This window comes from Crocodylus siamensis, chromosome 5 (assembly GCF_052110815.1).
Source record: "Crocodylus siamensis isolate JL-2025a chromosome 5, ASM5211081v1, whole genome shotgun sequence".
Taxonomy (NCBI): domain Eukaryota; kingdom Metazoa; phylum Chordata; order Crocodylia; family Crocodylidae; genus Crocodylus; species Crocodylus siamensis.
This window is the reverse complement of record NC_143399.1, coordinates 17,634,153-17,653,379: the sequence shown is the minus strand read 5'-3', so window position 1 is coordinate 17,653,379 and position 19,227 is coordinate 17,634,153. Positions and strand designations below refer to the sequence as shown.

Sequence of the window (19,227 nt, the reverse complement as noted above, 5' to 3'; positions counted from 1 at the left end):
GTACAGCTCTGTTTAAATCACAGTTAGACGTACCAGATTTCATGGGTTGGTTGCAACATAAGGAGCAGATTCACAGATGTGCTCCGGTGGCCCCAGAGGGATGAGGGGACAGCCATCTTGGCTGCTGGCTGCTGTGTGTGTCTCTGTCCCTCAGCACTAATTGGTGGAGAGGCCAGGGCGGGGCAGGGGGAGGGACTATGGGGAGGGACTATGAGGTGGCAGCCATCTTTTCTGCTTCCCTTCTTGCCATCCTGCTAGCTGGCACCTTCTTCTCCCGGATCGGTTGGAAGGCTTGGCCACAGCAGCAGTGAGGACTGCTAGCTCTCACTGGGGAGCCAGCAATTTCTTTTTATAAAGTTGTGTGTTGTTGTTGATTTTGTGGACAATTCCGAATTTTGTGGTTTCTGTGAACTCTACAAAGCCACGATTTTAGTTAACCCCTAGTTATGAAAGACTGTCAGGTCAGATTCCGATAAAAACAAACTTGAATTGAAGACAAAGAAAGGGCAACCAAGAACTTTCAAACTTAAACCCAACAGTGCCCATGACTCCAGTTTTTAATGCCAGTAGAACAGGAGTGGAATATGTTTCTATTTATTCATGTAAGAACTGTCCCACTTTTTGGTAGCAAGGAAAATACCATTGTGCGGGTGGATCAAATCCAGAAAATGACTAAACAAATGTGAAATTGACTAGTCTGTAATTTCATTGGCTAAAATGAGGGTAGTGCAAAATGTAAACAAACTACACAAATAGTGAAAGTGCAGAATTCCCTGCAATGTGAATAAGTGTGGTTTTCTTGGTTTTTTTCTAATGTCTTTTTTTAAATTTTATCTTAAATGACCTAGAAATTGAGCAACAGACTAAGGGATGATCATCTCTGTGAAACAGTGCTCCAACGTAGGTCTCATATACAAATCATCTACTTTCTAATTCAGTGTAATGGGGGAGAGGAATGTGATTAAAATGTAGGCCCAGGATTAAAAGGCAGATTTAGTGTTTAGCTCTTTCTGATTGTTACAGACCAGCATAAATAAGTATGGCCCACAGGCAATTCTAACAACACACGGTGGGAGCTGGAGAGAACCACACCTGATGCCCCGAAAAAAACAACTTGCTAAATGGGTACTTTGCATCAGATTTCACTAGTCCCATGGGACAGCCCTGCCCACTATGGGTCAGGGAGGCCCAGGTGAGGAAGATTCCTTGCCCTCCATTGAAGCTGACCTCGTGAAGGAACACCTTGGCAGGCTGGATACCTTCAAGTCAGCCGGCCCTGATGGGTTACACCCAAGGGTACTCAGGGAGCTGGTGAGCATCATAGCTCAGCCCCTGGCACAGATCTATGAGAGCTCTTGGTGCTCTGGTGAAGTGCCTGATGATTGGAAGAGGGCCAATGTCATGCCTATCTTCAAGAAAGGGAGGAAAGTAGATCCGGCAAACTATAGGCCCATCAGCCTGACCTCTATCCTGGGGAAGGTCTTGGAAAAGATTATGAAAGAGGCTATCCTTAACAGACTAACTGAAGGCAATATCTTGAGGGATACCCAGCATGGGTTTGTTGCGGGTAGGTCTTGCTTGACCAATCTCATTTCCTTTTATGACCAGGTGACTTATCACCTGGACAAGGCAGAAGAGATTGACTTTAAAAAAGTCTTCGAGGTATCCCATGATCACCTCTTGGCTAAACTGGCTAACTGTGGCCTCGACCTCACCATGATCCACTGGCTGGGGAACTGGCTCCACAGTAGGACCCAGAGAGTGGTGGTTGATGGGAGCCAATTGTCTTGGTATGCTGAGACCAGTGGGGTCCCTCAAGGCTCTGTCCTAGGTCCTATATTATTTACCATCTTCATCAATGATGTGGACATTGGTGTCAGAAGCAGACTGGCCAAGTTCGCCAATGACACCAAACTCTGGGGTAAAGCATCCACACCTGAGGACAGGAGGGTGATCCAGGCAGATCTGGAAAGACTCATGAAATGGGTGGATGAAAACCTGATGATGTTCAACACTGAAAAATGCAAGGTTCTCTACCTTAGGAAGAAAATCCTGCACCATGCATATAGGCTCAGTAGTGCTACGTTGGTTAGCTCTACAGATGAAAGGGACTTGGGGGTCATGGTTGACCACAAGATGAACATGACCCTTCAGTGTGATGCTGCGGCTAGTAAAGCAAGCAAAACGCTGGCTTGCATCCCTAAATGTTTCTCAAGCAGATCCCAGGACGTCATTTTCCCATTGTACTCGGCCTTGGTGAGGCTGCAGCTGGAGTACTGAGTCCAGTTTTGGGCTCCCCAATTCAAAAAGGATGCGGAGAAGCTTGAGAGGGTGCAGAGGAGAGCCACGTGCATGATCAGAGGTCAGGAAAACAGACCTTATGATGACAGGCTAGGAGCCATGGGGCTCTTTAGCCTGGAAAAGCGCAGGTTCAGGGGTGATCTGATGGCCACCTATAAGTTTATCAGGGAGCTCACCAGGATCTGGGGGAATGTTTGTTCACCAGAGTGCCCCAAGGGATGACAAGATTGAATGGTCACAAACTCCGCCGTGACCTATTCAGGCTGTACATAAGGAAGAATTTCTTCACTGTCCAAGCCCCCAAGGTTTGGAATAGCCTGCTGCCGGAGGCGGTTCAAGCACCCACTTTGAACGCCTTCAAGACACATTTGGATGTTTATCTTGCTGGGATCCTATGATCCCTGCTGACTTCCTGCCCCTGGGGCAGGGGGTTGGACTCGATGATCCTCCAGGGTCCCTTCCAGCCCAAATGTCTATGAAATCTATGATTCACAGCAGTGTAGCTGTCCACTTCATACTAGCTTTCTATATTACTTCTTGGCTTCCACTATATCCATTTTGGGAGTACCCAAGTCTTGAGCCATTGTCTTTACCCTAACTCTCTCAAAGACAAATACCTCGCTCTACACAGACCACATATAGTGTATTAATTACATGTAAATATTTTAGTTCAGATATTTAGCTGATCTAAACTAGTGTAACTTCACAGTAGTGAATGGAGGCATGCTGATTTACAACTGCTGAAGATCTGGATTTTATTATCTTTGTATCTCCCCTTCTGCCTTATTTTCTTTCCATTTCATAGTTCATACTTTCGTTTCTGTGATCAGTGTTATAGCAACTCACACTTAAGTCTCGCTTGCTTCAGAGACAGAATCAATGGATCAGGAAGCCACATTCTCCACAGAACAACAAAGCCATCATTCTGCACGATTTACAGTCTCCGCATCTCCCACAACCCAGGAAATGAGAGTCCTAAATTGACTCTTGAACTTAGCTTCCGCACACAGAGACATAATACTCTGCTGTCCTTCCTCCAGGCCAGCTGCAGTATCTTTACTATTTCATAACAACTGCGCGAGTCAGCTCACAAGACAAAGATAAACCACAGACCCAGTTCTAACATGTTGCTGTCAAAAGGAAGGACTTCACGAGATAGCCAATTAACAAACATGAATGTGTTCACAATGGGGCTAAATCCTGCTCCCTCTCAGTCAAAGGCAAAACCTCCCATTGACTTCAATGGGAAGAGGATCATGGAAACCAGGAACCAGACACTCATTTAATTTCACAGTGAGAACAGGTCTCTCTCTCGCAGTGTACTGAGAGAACACACTCTGTGCAATGAATATTATCCATTCACATTTCAACTTCAGGAACACAAGGCACAGGAAAGCAAGTGGGCACATGAGCCTAAAACCTTGCCTTGTTGCTTCATGCTAGTTTTCTTTCAAAATGAGGGGTAGCAATAAGAAAAATGTGATTGCTAGGAACCTACCTTATTTTTGGATAATTTTTTAATGAATACTCATTTACTTCCAAAAAAATACATCAGATATACCAGTACTTAAAGCTCCTTTACCTTCTCCATCATAACATCAGTCCGAAATTCAAAAAGCTTTTGGGCAATTACATATCTAAACGTACAGAATTACTAAATAGGCTGGCAGTGCACATCTGCCACCTCATGAATTATGGATACGTGAGAGTGATTAGAAAGGGTCAAGGACCTTTTAGCGGGGGTCAAGGACCTTTGAGTGGGGGTCTAAATGCTCGATTTTAGAGAGAGACTTTAAATTTTATATAGGTGACCTGCTTTTTGTCATCTGTTTGCTACCTTCAGGTGAGAGCAAACATTCCCAGAAGCAGAACAATCAAATACTGAGAAAACCTATTGATCTTTTCAGTACACTTACAAAAATAAAATGGAGAAACTGTTAAATGTTCCAGTATTTTCCCTCTATAGGCAAACCAATATCCCACCCCATGTATATGCATTGGATTGCTGTGGCTTTGACATAGCAAAGAGATTCCAGAACAAACTGGATTGGATTGAAACTGCATAATCATATGGATTTAATATGGGCTCCAAGCCATGGCTGCAAAACTTCAGGAACTACTCTGGTTGCAGTGAGTAACACATGTACAAGTCACTAGCTGGGACAAGGATCATGGTAAAACCTGATGCCAGGCAGAGCACCACCAAAGTCTGGATTTTTTCTTGACACTAAAGCTCAGGTGGATTTTAGGGAAGTCTACTTCCAGGAAAAAATCAGTGGCCTCAGTTAGAAGCTTATACCTTCAAAATATTGCACTGACTTTAAAAAAAGGAAAAAAACCCAGCAATTGCAGTTCATCTCACTCCAAACTTGAAGCAAGATACAAGAGTTGCAAAACCATGCACAAATCAAAGCCGTGCAAGAGGAGACACTATGAAGCTTTCTACAGCCAAATGGAGCTGGATGACAAAATAGGGGTTTTGGCAAGCCCTGAAAGAGTTGAATGGCTAACAGAACAAAAAATAAACATGAATTTAAGGAGAGATGGTTCTTCCTTTTAGCTATCTAGATTAATCCTTCATTAAGGAATGCACAGGTAACACTATATTGTTTCAGTTCAGGAAAAGTAATAGCCCAAAACAAGAGGCAGCTCTGATTTATGTGTAGCACAAAAATAAAAATAAAAATTATAAGAAAGCACAATAGGGAAAACTAGGGAAATGTTTGAGGCCCAGTTCTGATCTCACTTTCCCCATTTTTATATGTTGCAGTAGTAGCCAGTTCAATGAATCTCCTGATTTCAACTAATGGAAGAGGTGAAACAAACTTGTGCTTTTTCTTACTGTTATAGCACAAATCTCAATTACCCAAGCTTCAAAAGACTTGCATAAGCCCAGTTCTCTCATCCATACTCATTCTGAATAGTATCTGTTTACATAAATTGCTCCACTGATTTTTTTAAAAGTTAAAACAGTATTACAAATACTGAGGAAGAATGGCAGCATCTGGTCTGATGTAAGTTTTGATGCCCAAGGTAAATTTCAGTACAATTAACAGATAGCAGAAGAACATAAACCTCTTTTGAATACTGGGGATAGCTGGAGTTTGAACCATCCAGATCATACTGCAACTGTAGCCATTTTCTCTTCATTTAAAAAAAAAAGTATGCATGTTACTTTTTTGGTTGATTGGAGATGTGGGAAGCTCATTAAAATAAAGTCAATGCACAGAGCAAGTAAATTAGAATAGTTCAGAAATGGTTACAAGAATCTCCATTATATACTAAAAAGCATGACATTTCTTAGAGTTACTTGTGACTGCTCTATGGCTAGGCAAAGAAATGCTACATAAACAAGGACTATGGACATAAAAATGTTATTTAACAATGAAACAATTTGACCCAATAAATATCTCTGCTCACTACTGAATACAATAAACTAAGACAGAATCTGAACTTGCAACTTAGTGAAAGATTAAAACACCAAACACTCACCACTGGAGATGGAGAAAGTGCGATGTTGCCTATTGATGCTTTCAGCTCATCTACGTTTGCTGCGCTTTTAAGAATGTCTTTAGCCTGCAAAGGCTTAATCTTAATGTTAAACTTCTTATGTGCCTCCTCTTCCTCTTCTGATTCACTTGAGGAATAAAAGTGCTTTCCTTTGGTAGGTAGATCACAGTTAAAGAATGTTTTGTTCCGCTGAGAGGTAAGCTATTTTGGACATAGTGGAAACAGTGTCCTTTATGCTCCTAAAGAAGGAGGCCATAAGTCCTATTTTTAAAAATTACATGTATGCTTAGGGCAGAACCCAAGGCCATATCTAAACTGCAAACGTGCTCAGCAGGAGCAACCCCCAAAATGCCATGCAGCTCTATGCATGTTACCTCTTACACTGGAAATTGTGTAGTCTGTGCAGTGCCAAGGGAAGGTTAATTGTTATAGACTCTCAATGGTATGTCTATAATCTAGATGTGGCCTACATTCCATTGATTTTCAATGAGCTTTAGGCTCTTAAATCACTATTGGAAAGGGAACTTGGGTACTTTTGAATTTTTTACTCCAAAATGTCCAACTACAAAGATAGGTAACAGAGGACACACATGGGTAACAGAGGATACACATTTTTGCCAAGACTGTCACTCTTATTCTATTTTGTTATTCTGCATAGATAGATACATACACGTGTATTATACATGTGAACTGTTGAGTGCTCAAAAGGGTGGATAAAGAGACATTTTGGGGCAGTAGCAATTAACAACCATGTGTCCTGTTTCCTCCAGTCAGCATTGTACAAGTTTATCACTCTACATGCTAATATGTAGGCAAGATATTTCAATAGCAGCTGACATGGCCTATTAAAAGCAATGCACTGCAAGAGCCCGATTCTTCTGCACAAGTAGGCAGTCACTGTATTGGTGTGTTCCACTTGTAAAGGTTAGCAGAATCCCTGAGAAGGCAGTCAGTAAGAGGACGTTCCCAGGTACAATGCCTTCCAATGATGTAGACTAGAGCCAATTTGGTGGCTCTTATCCCACTCACCTTCTCTTCAGCAGGGAAAGATGTAGGTGGAGGAAAGAAAACCTGGCCAGAATCTCTCTTCTCTGTGCCAGTACTCAGCTACAAGGGGAAGCCTGGAATAAAAGGGCAGTTCCTCAGGCTGCTCTAATACAGTGTAGAGACAGTGGCCAGCATGGAGCAGGAGGATAAAGACATCTCTTTTAAGCCCCCTCACATGCAGCGCTCCAGCCAGCACAAGCATACTACATGACCAAGTCAGGCTTTGCTTGGATTTTCTTTTACAACATGTGCTTCTATCTGCTCCTGCTTATTTCCAATGAAACAAATGAATGGACAGTGACACAGCCTATTAGATCAGAAGAAAACAGCTTGAGGTAACACAATAGGGCTGTGCAAACCTTTGGGTACCGACTCGATTCGGAGGTGATTTGGCTCAATTCGGTGGCCAAATCTCCAAATCTGAGTTGAATCAGGGGACCAATAATAAGATCCGAATTGATTCAAAACTCTCCGAATCTTTGGAAAAGATTCGGAGAGCCTCAATGAATCGGGAAGTCCCTGCCCCCTGCAACAGGGAGCTGGAGCTGGACTCAGAGGAGGCAAGTAGGGGTGGGGAAGGGGGAGCTGAAGAAAGGGGGAGGGGACCATGGGGGGATTCCTACCAGTCCCATCCCCAGCCCCCCCTGGCCCCTGCCCACCCCTCCAGGCCCCACTCCATGCTTGCCCCACCTGCCCCAGTTCCCGGTGCTTTGAATAAAAGCCTCAACTCACCGACTGCTGTCCAGCGGGTGGGTGATCCCTGCTGCCCCTCACTGCCCCACTCTGCATGGGGAGCTCTGCATGAGCCCCCTGATCCCTGCCTGCTCTCCCAGCCCCACCCCCCCACAACTGCCCCGCCCACCCCAGCTCTGACCCTTTAAGGAAAAAAAAACAAAAAAACCCCCTGAGAAAACACTGGGACTCACCAGATCCTGCAGCAGCCAGCATGGGGCAGTGGGGATCATCCTCCGCCTGGCAGCACCCAGTGAGTCAGAGCTTTATTTTAAGTGCCACAGGCAGCCATTGCCGGGGCTGGGAGAGCCAATGGGGGGTGGGTCTGTGTGATTTGGAGATTTGGATTTTTGGCTGGAGCTGAATCTCCAAATCAGATGATTCGGCCAAATTGATGTGGGACAGCGATTTGAATCACCGAATCAAATTACCGTCCCCTGAAATTGGCCGAATCCAAAGTGAATACTAGCTACTTCACAGAGGCCTATAACACAACGCTTTGTACATTTCTTCGTAACCTTTCTTAGGGGAACCACAGCATGGTTTACAAGTGCAAATTAAACAAAGCAGCAGTACTGCTGTATTTTATGGGTGGGGTCACAGACATTAAAGAGGCTTGCCCAAGTGGCTCTGTAGCAGTGCTGGAAATAGGAGTGAGAGTCTGGAAATGTGGATTCTGCCTTCTAAACACTTCATCTTAATTCCTCTGACTCATGAGTCCATGCTTTAGGCACATAAATTACTTCTCCTTATTCATTCTTTCTTTATAAAGCCAAATTGGGTCCTACATAGAGATGGAAACTGCTTCCTTCCTCCAGCGAATGAACATTCTGCTTCAGTAGCTCTGCCAAGCCAGAGAAAGAGGCTGGAAATCTGCTGCTCTTTGTTGTAAGCATTGTAATCCCATCTGTCTTCAATGGAGTGCACTGAACATAATTATTTCTCAATGCACTTCCATATCTGCTTACTACTTTCTGTTAATTTCATATGAATAGATGAAGGCAATTAGAAGTGCCTTCTGGTTAACTGTATCAGGTGATTCTCCTTGGGACTTTGCTTTTAACTAGGGAATAATGGTGCACAGAAAAGTAAGGGAAACATTTCAGTGACCTTTCCATGAACCCCAGGTCATCTTACAGTTTGTAAATTGAGATTCAAGGCTAACAATAAAGGATATAGCCTGGTTCTTCTGGTCTGATGCTGTATCCCTCTTCATCAAGCTCAGGTGAATTCTGAATAGGGTGTAAATAAACAAAGTAATTAGGGTTTTTTCTAAACATTTTACTGAAGATGTAGAAGCATGAGCTATTTTTTGTATGGGGAAAAAAGATGTCAAAGCAAGCACTGGACTGGTTAAATTAAACCTTGTCCAAGTCCAGGAAAGGTAGAGCAAGATAAAAAGGAACGCTTGCTTTGCAAGAAGTCTAATATGGCTGCAACTGCTCTTGCTACCACCCATAATACCATGACGCAGTAAATGATAGCACGATTAACTTTGGCAGTGTCAGTCAAATACACTGTGCAGAGCTGAGCTGTCAAGCACAAGGTTGCTTCTTGACTTTGTAAATTAGATGATATTTTATGTATCCTCCAGAAGTAAGGGCGGGGATAGGAAACATAACTGAGAAGAGACAAAGTTCTTTGTGTAAATGTGATATCTTTTATTAAACCAACTAAATAGTTGGAAAAATTGTTCTTTGCAAGCTCTTGGGAATAAATGCCCTTCTTCATGCAGAGGGAGAGTCTGCCTTTACCATGGGTTTGAGCTTTAAGTTTCTTCTCTGTTCCTAACATTCAAATCACAATTAACTCTCCTTACTGCTTAAGGTATTTTATATTTAACGAGTAATGGAAACCAACTAGTTTCTAGGCAATTTTATACAATACAATTAACATGCATATATAAAATATATTCCAGATTAAGGATAGGTTTCAACTACTCATCTGCAAGGTGATAAAATATCTGAATTCATTTTTTTTTTCACAAAATCTCATTCTTACAATTGCCAGTTCTACTTTGATAGTAGGACTCACTTCATCACTTAGGTAGGCTCTGTCAGCATGAAAATTGATTAGTTCTCTATGACAATTTTTGCTGGTTATTGAAGCAGTCTCTCTCACTTCTGTTGCTGCATAGTATGCAAACAGCGGATGCTATTGTCAGTAGAACTAACAGTACATAAAATATCATCTAATTTACAAAGTCAAGAAACAAAAACTAAAGTGAGTGTGTGTGTATGCATGTGTCTGTGCATCCCTGATCACAGTTGTAATTTTTAAGAGCCACAGGCAACTTCCAGAGTGAAGCACACATTGAAAACTATCAGTGTCTCATTAATGTTGCTTTAGTTTAGTAATGACAGTCATTTCCAAGTATGTTTGTTGAAAGAAAAATGGAGACTAAGTGCAGATATTACACTTCTTCTGGTTTAGGTAACTGGAAACTGGTCTATACTCATATCAAAACTGCAGTTCAGGGCGCATAGACCAGTTTCAAAATGGCAGATCCTAGTCTAAGATAGACCGGGATCCATATAGTATATCAGACTTATTTGAGTTACGTTGGACAGGGCTATTGAATGTCAGTACCAGGTCTGCTCATGAATCAAGGTAGGTTGTGATCTGCCAATATCCCAGAGACCTTTGCAAAGCCTCCTAACCTCCTCCCCCTGCCCCACAGGGAGCTGTCTCTGCCAGCAACAGGCAAGACAGAAGTGGGGGGAGGAAGGGGAAGTAGGGCTCGTGAGCTGCTGCGGGAGGGGGTGACAGCTGTGCACCCCACGTTCCTGGCCTGAGTCTGGTGGGGTACAGAGTACCCCCATCCAATGCTGAACTCCTGGATGAACCTACTTCTCTGCAGCTGCAGGGACACGACTGTCCACCCCACCCACCTTCCAGAACCGGAGCCCCGTGCCTGCGGAGAAGCAGCTTCAGCCAGGAATTTGGCACTGACCCTGGAAGAGAAATCCTGCGAGTCCTTCCTGGAGCTGCTGCGGTGCAGAGTCCAGATTGTCCCTGCCTGGTCTTGAACCCCAGGACTCTGTGCTGTAGCGGCTCCTGGAAGGGCTCACAGGATTTTGCCCCCTTGGAGCCAGTGCCAAATTTCTGGCTGAAGTCATCTCTCTTCAGCTGCAGGGGCATCCCCAAAGAACCAGGGAAGTGGCTTCAGGCAGGAATATGGTGCTGGCTCCTGGGTGTGTGTGGCCGGGGGGAGGAATCCTGTGAGCCCTCCCAGAGCTACTGCAGGGCAGGGTCCTGGGGCAGAGACACTCCAGACCCTGCACTGCAATGACTCTGGTCAGGGCTCACAGGATCCCCCACCCTCCCCCAGAACCAGATCCGAATTCCTGGCTGAAGCCGCTTCTCTGTGCACGCGGGACTCCAGTTCCTGGGTGAGGGGTGCAAACACGCTTCTGCAGCTGCAGAGAAGCTGTTTCAGCTCAGAATTCGGTGCAGCTCTGAGGGGAAAAATCCTGTGAGCCCTTCCCAAAGATGCTACAGCCAGAGTCCCCAGGGCCTGGGACACGGCAGGGACACCCTGTCCTACTGCCCGGGAATGGAGGGTGCACCACTGACACCACCTACCCGAGGCAGCTTGTGAGCCCCACTCCCCACCCCCAACCCCATCTCTGTCTTGCCTTGGGTGGACGCCTGCCCCCACCCTTGACAAAGCCCAGAGACCCCCATGCTGCTGAGGAGGTCGAGTACTCCTCTCTCTACTACCTGCATGACAAATGACAGGGCAGCAGAGGAGGCGTGTGCCTGACAGCCAAATCGGGGATAGCGCAGTCATATGGCTGCATTTGGCTACCCGCCGTAATGGCTGGCCTGCTTGGAGGCATGTGGGAGTGCCGCTCGATTTCTGGCCTCAGCCAGTACAGGCTTCTGCCTATGTTCCCCAACTGGAGTGAACATCAGTTCTGTTCATTAGTGGTCCAGTATACACAGCTTAGAGAAATCTGAACTGGTTGGATCAATGCTGCCCCAGGCTTTTTGATGGTCTCTACTTAGCCTGAGTGCCTACAGAGCTGCATGGTGACATTTGAACCTAGCTATGGGTGTAAAGGCTTCATGAGATCTCCATTCTTAAGTGGAGACAATATGGCTACTGAATATGAAGTGTGAACACTGACCGGGGTATCTGAAAACAGTCTCATCTACCCGAGGGAGATAAATCTGAAGCTTACAAAGGTATTACAAATTCCCTTATCACACAGCACTGCAAGTCTATTACGCAAGGAAGGAAAGTCATTTGGATACTTACATATCGGTCCCAGTCAATCTCTGCGTAAAATCCATTTGGAGCTCCATTAGTTTTCTTCTGTAATACATTTGTAAGCAAAGTTAACATTAAAGAACCAAGAACATCAGAGCATGTCTGTATCTGGTGGGAGCTACTGAAATCTGTCATGTTAGGGCAGATTAGAAAACCTAAACGGGGCTGTTTAATAAGGTTGGATTACCCTGATGATCTTATACAATGCAACAGTCGTGTCATATGAATGACAAAGTTTTCTGTTCAAATAACGTAAAACTGATTTACATACATGTAAGGCAATTCAAAATTCACAGTTCAACAAATGCTTTGCCTTTCCGTTTGATCTTCCACACCACTGTTTTAATGAACTTTGCAAACATTTGTTAACTGAAACCTACACCACTCCTGCGAGTAAGGGAAGCAACAATAATTAATTCACTTGGGTGAGCTGAAGCACACAAACTCCTTTGCATAGATATAGTGCTGCCAAGTACTGCACGGCAACATGCAAACCACTGCTGCTTATAGAGTATAAACAGCTCTCTCACTGCAGCACATGAAGGATTTGTTATTTTTTGAGGCAGACAAGGTTCTTTGGGTTTTTTTGTTAAAAAGATTGCACCTGTAGGGGTAGAAAGGGACACTGAAGCACAAGAGTTAAGACACTGTGCTTCAGCTTCGGTGACACAAGGGATGAAAATACCCTCCTTGCTTAGCCCACCTTTGCTATTTCAGTCTCTCCTAGGAGTTACAGGGCATGCCAGCAGGCACCATTGTTTTTCTGCAGAAACAGAAATTGCTTTCTTACAAGAAGAAAAATTATATTCACTGCAGAAAAGGTGCCAAAATGGTGCAACAAACAAATGAGTGATTTTTTTCTACTCAATGTCAGAGGATGAAAGAGGTTCAATTTGATCTAGGATCAAATTCTCCTATTGCTAGCCACCAAAATACCTGAAAACCAAAAAAAAAAAACCCCCTGTCATTATCACTTATTTAGCAGCCTTTATACTCTCTTAGTAAACTGGAATTCTTAGGTTATAAAACTTTAAGCCAACAAGTTAGTAAGAAACATTAATGCACTTTTTCATATGATAGGGTAGCTGAATGTCATGACCATGTTCAAACAGGAATTACTCCATATTATTTATAGTACAATAGTAAGGCTTACTTTAAAGTGGCAACATATCTCTTCTTCACCATAACACAAAAATGATCGTGCAGTTTTCTATGGTATACCACATACCTTCAGAAAATGAATCACTTTTCAGATCAACAAACTGTTTATCAGTTTAAAAGAGGTCACACTAAATACATTTACCCATGCTAAAAAACAACATCAGGCAATGCTTTGAGCATTGAAAATGGATGAATTTCTAATGTAGATACCCATTACAAGACAAATGTTCAAACTTGGGCACATAACCCAATTTCCCTCTGGCTACTAAAAGCTAGCTGGGAGGCAGTCCCCACACTGAAGCACACTCATGTCCTAGCCGGCCCCGTCACCGTCTACACATGCACTGTGGCGGTGTACATTACTCTTCCATAGGATAGTACTTGAGTCTAGCAGTACCATCCTATGGCAGAGTTAATTAGTTTGCTCTGGCTAGCACCACACAGGTAGACAGTGACATTTTATTGAAGAGCTAAGTAGTCAGCTCCGCAGTAACCGTCTCCTGTAGATGCACCCACTGCTTGTGTGTGTTTTTCTTTTGTTTTAAACAAATGGAAGCTTAAAACTGAGATCTGTTTTCTTACCGAAACTTTTTTTCCTCCTTCACACGCACACTCTGGTTTGTTATTGGAAGGTAGCTCATAAGGATGAGGGCTGGGTGGCTGGAATGGATTTTGTTTTTGTAGAAAAAATGTTAAAGTATGGGGTGTTTTTAAACACAAAAAAATTACATGGAGTTAGCATACATACTATACAGGTAAAAAAAAGATCAAATTTGGTTCTCTTGAACATAAAATAAATATTGGTTTGGGACACATAAAAGGCTCTATTCAGCAGATAAGAGAACTGGTGGGTACTGAATGAAAGGTCACTATCCTTTGTACCTCAGGATACTGCAGCTCCCATTCTTGCTTTAGTAAGTATTAAAAGGGTCTCAGCTTCACATACTTTATTCTGTAATACCCCATCTGCATTGTCTGATGGATGACTTCCTCCCCCTCTATTTCTGATTGTACAGGCTACCTGCTATCCCATTTCTTTGGTGATCATTTCTTTGGTGATCATCCCTTTACTTTAAGCCTTAAGCTTCCAGCATGCTCAGTGGTATTGTCACACAAAGTATAAACTGGTTGCTACTACTTTTGCATCCTGGATAGTGCAAAACTACATGAGGCTTAGAGGGAAAAAAGATTTGAAAGGCCAAAAATATAAGACTTATTAGATCGAATATCTGAGCTCAGCCAAACGTCCGTGATTTAGAACAGTGGTGCTCAACCCATCCAGCCTGGTGGGGCTAGATAAATGTGGCAGAGCCAGCCTGCGAGCCAGATCCTGCGCAGTGGCAGTGGGTAGAGTGGATTCTTGCATGAGACCTGGCGTGACCCCACCTGCTGGACCCATGACCCCACTCACCAGAACAATCTGGAGTGCAGAGCCATGTAATCCAGACTGTGGGGTTCCCCACAGGTTTGTAAATTTGGTGGTGGGAAAGCAGAGGCAGTGTTAATTGCTGTGGCTCTGGGAGCAACAAACAATGCTACTTCTCCTCCGCTGCCAAATTTCCACTCTCACAGGGAGCCACTTCAGGTCAGATGACAGCTCCCTGGGCCAGAGGTTGAACACCTAGTTTAGAAATATTTCAGTCTTCTTGTAGTCCAGATGAGTGCTCTGTTGCCACCCCAGCTCATACCTTCCAGTAGAACCAAAACTGCAACACCAGTGACTTTTGTTACCAGATTCTCCTTCCCTTCCCAGTGTTTTTTGTTTGAGCAGCAATCCACTGCAACAATTTTGGGGTCTGATCATATCGTAGCTGAAGTCAATGGGTAGTTTTGATGCTGTCTTCATTAGGAACAGGGCTGGACCTTTTGGTCTAGTACATCATTCTCACTGCTAGGCTCCATGAAAAGAGGGCATTCCTCGTAGTTCTTTGTTGCTTCAGGAGGTGCAGTGTGGTTATGTCTGTGTATGTGAAGATGAAGATGACAGAGAGAATGCTCCACCCAGATATCAGAGCCTCTGGGTAAGTTAGTTACATTCATATGGGATCTTTGGCTAGGTACAGACATTGCATGCAAACCAGTATAAGTGATCAGAAACCAGTCTAAACCTGTAGTAAAACAGAAATTCAGTACACGCAGACTAGTTTCATAATGGCAGAACCTAGTCTAAGATAGACCTGGATGGATGCAGTATTAGACTTAGTCGGTTTAGGTTAGAGCAGTATATCAAACTTCTGTCCCAGGTCCTGTGCAGAATTGCCTTAGTTTGCTGTCCTCTAGCGTCCCAAGCACACCATGGGGCAATGTGCTAGCCTTGGCTGGTGCTTATTTGCTCTGGGTGAGCTCCAGGTCAGTCCCGCCCTGCCCTGTCCCAGGGCAATTGTAGACAGAAGACAGAAAAACCTTTGCCTCCTGCCTGAGCAGCTGGGGGAAGGGGAACCGAGTCCCCCATGCCTGGCCCCATACCGGAGCCAGCAGAGTGTGGTGGTGGTGGTTGCGGGGCGGGGGGGGGGGAGGAGGTGACCCTCATGGCAGGATCTCCATTCCCCCGGCTGACCCTTCTGACAGCTGCAGGCAGGAGGCGCAGCTCACAGCAGTACATCTGTCCACTGTGCTGGAACCAGGGGTGGGGAGCAAGGGAGCGGAGCCCCCCACAACATGGATCTGGCCTTTCACCTTTCAAACCTAAGCCAGCAAGTTTGTTGGGGGGGGGGGGAGGGGGGAATCTGCATGGCAAAAGGCTCTGCTGTCCACCTCCCCACCCCTGATTTCTAGCATAGCGGACAGACATGCAGCCCTGGTCCTCTCCAGACCTGAGCTAGCATAGGTGGGGGTCCCATGCAGCAAGGGGGTCCATTCCCTCCCACCCCTACCAGCCACCACTGACAATGGATATGGGGGCTGGGCTGGACTGAACTGGCCAATCAAGGGTTGCCAGCTGCTTAGCTGGGCTCAAAATTTTCCAACAGCCTGCTGGGAAGTGTGGGAGAAAGCCCACCTCTGTGCCCTCGTCCACCCCAGCAAAGGGCAAATGCAAGTTTTGTTTGCTCCCAAACTAATCTAGGGTGCTTAGAAAAAGCTGTGAAAGATTCTGCAAGTCTACCTCAGGCTTTCTGAACTTTTGTACCTAGCCTTAGAGAGAGGAGAGGGAGGAAAAAAAGATGAAAAGAGGGAGTATTGAATGCAGGGAAGAGATAAAGCAAAACTTCTATTTCAGCTGGCACAGAAAACAGAAGAATGAGTCTGAGAACCACAGGACACAGAGAGCAGAGGACAGGAAGAAGAGTCCAAAGGAGTTGAGAGAAAAAAGGAATGAGAGAATAAGAGAGGGTTAAAGACTAAGGAAAGATCTGTACATTTCACGCATCTGGAAAGCTACATTTCCCTCCCTTCCTGCTGAATAGAGCCTTGATTAAAGTGTTACCCAAAGTGTGATTCTCTAAACTTCATTACTGCTATTTCTTAACAGCAAAAAACAGAGGGCTTTATGAATGCAGGGTTGTCCCAAAGCTAAGGATCTTGGGTCAGATGTGAAAAAAACAATGCCTGCCAAAGCTGTGATCAGACATTCCAAGTTTTTTATAATTTCATAAAAGATGTATGTCCTGAGATTTCTAATGGTTAGTTGTTTTCCACTCCAGAGCTCTGATTCTGAGCCTGATACAGAACAACTGCAAGCAGTTTCACAGCTGCACCAGTTTTCCTTTCGAGCTATTTGAATGCGTTTCCGATTTTTATTTTAAGCATAAGCTTGTTGAGTCTGAGTGCAGCAACTCTTGAAAACAACTTACAGTAAAAGCTGTGTCTGAACCCAACATACTTCTTTGCAAACTTGAAATTAACAGCTAAATGACTCTTGGCCCATCTAAGTTCCAGTTCTAGCAGGGACATTCACTCCTAATACTATATATTAAAGCAGCAGTAATTTAAAAAGTAGCCACTTTTGTATTTTCTATTTAATGTAGAAAATAAGCAAATAATATGCATAGAAAAATGTTCTTCAATTCATCAATAAACCTGAATATATTTTTAAAATTAAAAATTTTTGTATGTAATTTGCCATATAACAACTCTTTTTCACATAAAAATAAACATTAACCATAAAAGAGCAGCTTTCCCATTCTCAGTTCTTTTCAACATGAAGTTTGAACTGTTTTTGGAGAATTTTAAGTAGATTTATGTTCAGAAAAGATGATTTATGTGCTGTCACTAGGTTGACTGTGTTTAGTTTTAACAGAAATAATCTAGCCAGGCAAAATATTGAACTCTTCATCGATTTAAACAAAATGCTTTCTAATGAAAATAGATTATTTAAAAAGTATTTACCACATTAAATAGAACTAGAAAGTGTAAGAATTGCTTATGCTGGTTTGCAGAGGAAAAGAGCATTTTGCTAGGTGCACACAGAATGCCAGAAGGAATTTTCATAAACAGAATTTGATTCGATACTTACAACTCCATCCCTGTCTGGTGATCCTCTGCAAAACAAAGGAAATACAAATAATTAGTCAAAAACAGCCTAATTTTCTCTTTGCTCTTTAACCACAGGAAACAATTTACTTAGTCAATTCATAGGAACAGAAATTTTTATCATAAATGTTGTCAGCAAGTGTAACTCTCACATAAATTGCTATTCATGAGAACTGCATGACTTTTAAGTAATGTCATTTTTATCTATGCCTCAGACACTATGGTCTACATCTAAATTGCCTTTAGTCAGGGAAGTACCACGTAGGCAGCTAACTTTAGGGCCAAGTACAGACGGTTAAAAATCCAGAGGCTGAATTGATTCAATCTTTGCAGGTTAGTCTAAACTGCATAGATTGAACCAATAAACAAGTGAACAGACATTCACTTTTGATTCTGGAAATGCAGCCACGTGCGTGCAGCGATTCAGGCCAGAAGCTGGGGGTGCTAGCACATGCCTTGCTCCTTGGCTGGAGCAGACAGCTTGGGCTAAGGCTAGACACCTACCCTGCAAGCGGAGAGGGCTTGTGTGGGGGAGGTACAAAGCATGCTGGGGACTGGGAGTTAACTTAAATGTGGAGGGGATCTGGGACAGAAGTTCAATAAATCAATTTAAGCTAAATCAGTTCAGTTTGATACTACACCCAGCCAGGCTTATCTTAAACCAGTTTTGGCCATTTTGAAAGCACTTTATGTGCTCTGAACTTCTGGGTTACGTACAGACAGACAAAAAGCCTGAGGCTGAATCAATTCAGTCTTCACAGGTTAGTCTAAGCTGTGTAGATAGAACCAATAAGCAAGTGAAAAGACACTCATTTCTCATTCTGGAAATGCAGCCACATGCCTGTAGTGGTCCAGGCCAGAAGCCGGGAGGTGTTAGAGCATGTCTCCTTGCTGGGCTGGAACACAGACCTTGGGCAAGACTAGCCCACCCAACCTTCAAGGAGGGGTTTGCAGAGGAAGTGCAAAGCATCCTGGGATGCTGGAGGACTGAGAGCTGACTTGAATCTATTCCCCTCTGCTCAACAAACCTTGCCCTTTTGAGCATGCTCAAAACAAACTTCTTGGCTACTTATGCTCATTAATGACCCTATTCCACCCAGTCAGTTGTATAAACTCTTATGTATAAAAGTGTCCAAATCGTTAGTCCAAGAAAACCACATCTAGTGATTGTCAGATACTGAAGAATGAAGAGGAGGTCTTCTTGCCTTTTTAGCACAATTGCCTAGCACTAAAGGCACCTGTCCAGGGGGTGGGAGACCAAGTTTCTAGGTCCCCATCACCTAGAAGGGTCTGAACCTACATCTTCCACTTCTCACAAAAGTACCCTAATCACCAGGCCACGGATAGGCATTCTCAAGCATATCCTCCAACCTTCCTGTTGAAGCTGGCCCACTGGGCAGCCAAGAAAGGTACATGTGTCCAGGAGCAAAGCAAACCCAAGCGAGTGCCACAGTGAGTTGGCACAGCCTTGAAATGAAGGGGACCCTGGGCTCTGGCCTCTATTCCTGCTCCCACTTCTGCTCCCAATGGAACAGAGCTATCCTGCTGCTTCCTATCAATTTTATCCAATGACTGTTAAACACAAGAGTACAGTAACCCTGTGGAGTGAAGTGGGAATCTACAACAATAGTTTAGGATGAGGTATGCAGGACAAAGAAAGCTTTATGCTATGTTGATGTTGAATACTCCTTTTCTAAATATAGGCAAGGAAGCATGCAATTCTGAAAAAA

General features: G+C 43.9%; 1 protein-coding gene across 1 annotated transcript in view; it reads right to left on the bottom strand.

Annotated features, from left to right (window-relative positions):
- The window catches only part of SGIP1 (SH3GL interacting endocytic adaptor 1), a 162,638-nt gene that overhangs the window by 77,687 nt on the left and 65,724 nt on the right, over positions 1–19,227 (bottom strand). Inside the window, exons 3-7 of the mRNA XM_090049257.1 lie at positions 17,481–17,505; positions 13,610–13,687; positions 11,855–11,911; positions 8,768–8,822; positions 5,794–5,969 (exon numbers count right to left, since the gene is read on the bottom strand). Coding sequence (XP_089905383.1) covers positions 5,794–5,969; positions 8,768–8,822; positions 11,855–11,911; positions 13,610–13,687; positions 17,481–17,505 — 391 coding nt within the window. The remainder of the gene's footprint in view (positions 1–5,793; positions 5,970–8,767; positions 8,823–11,854; positions 11,912–13,609; positions 13,688–17,480; positions 17,506–19,227) is intronic.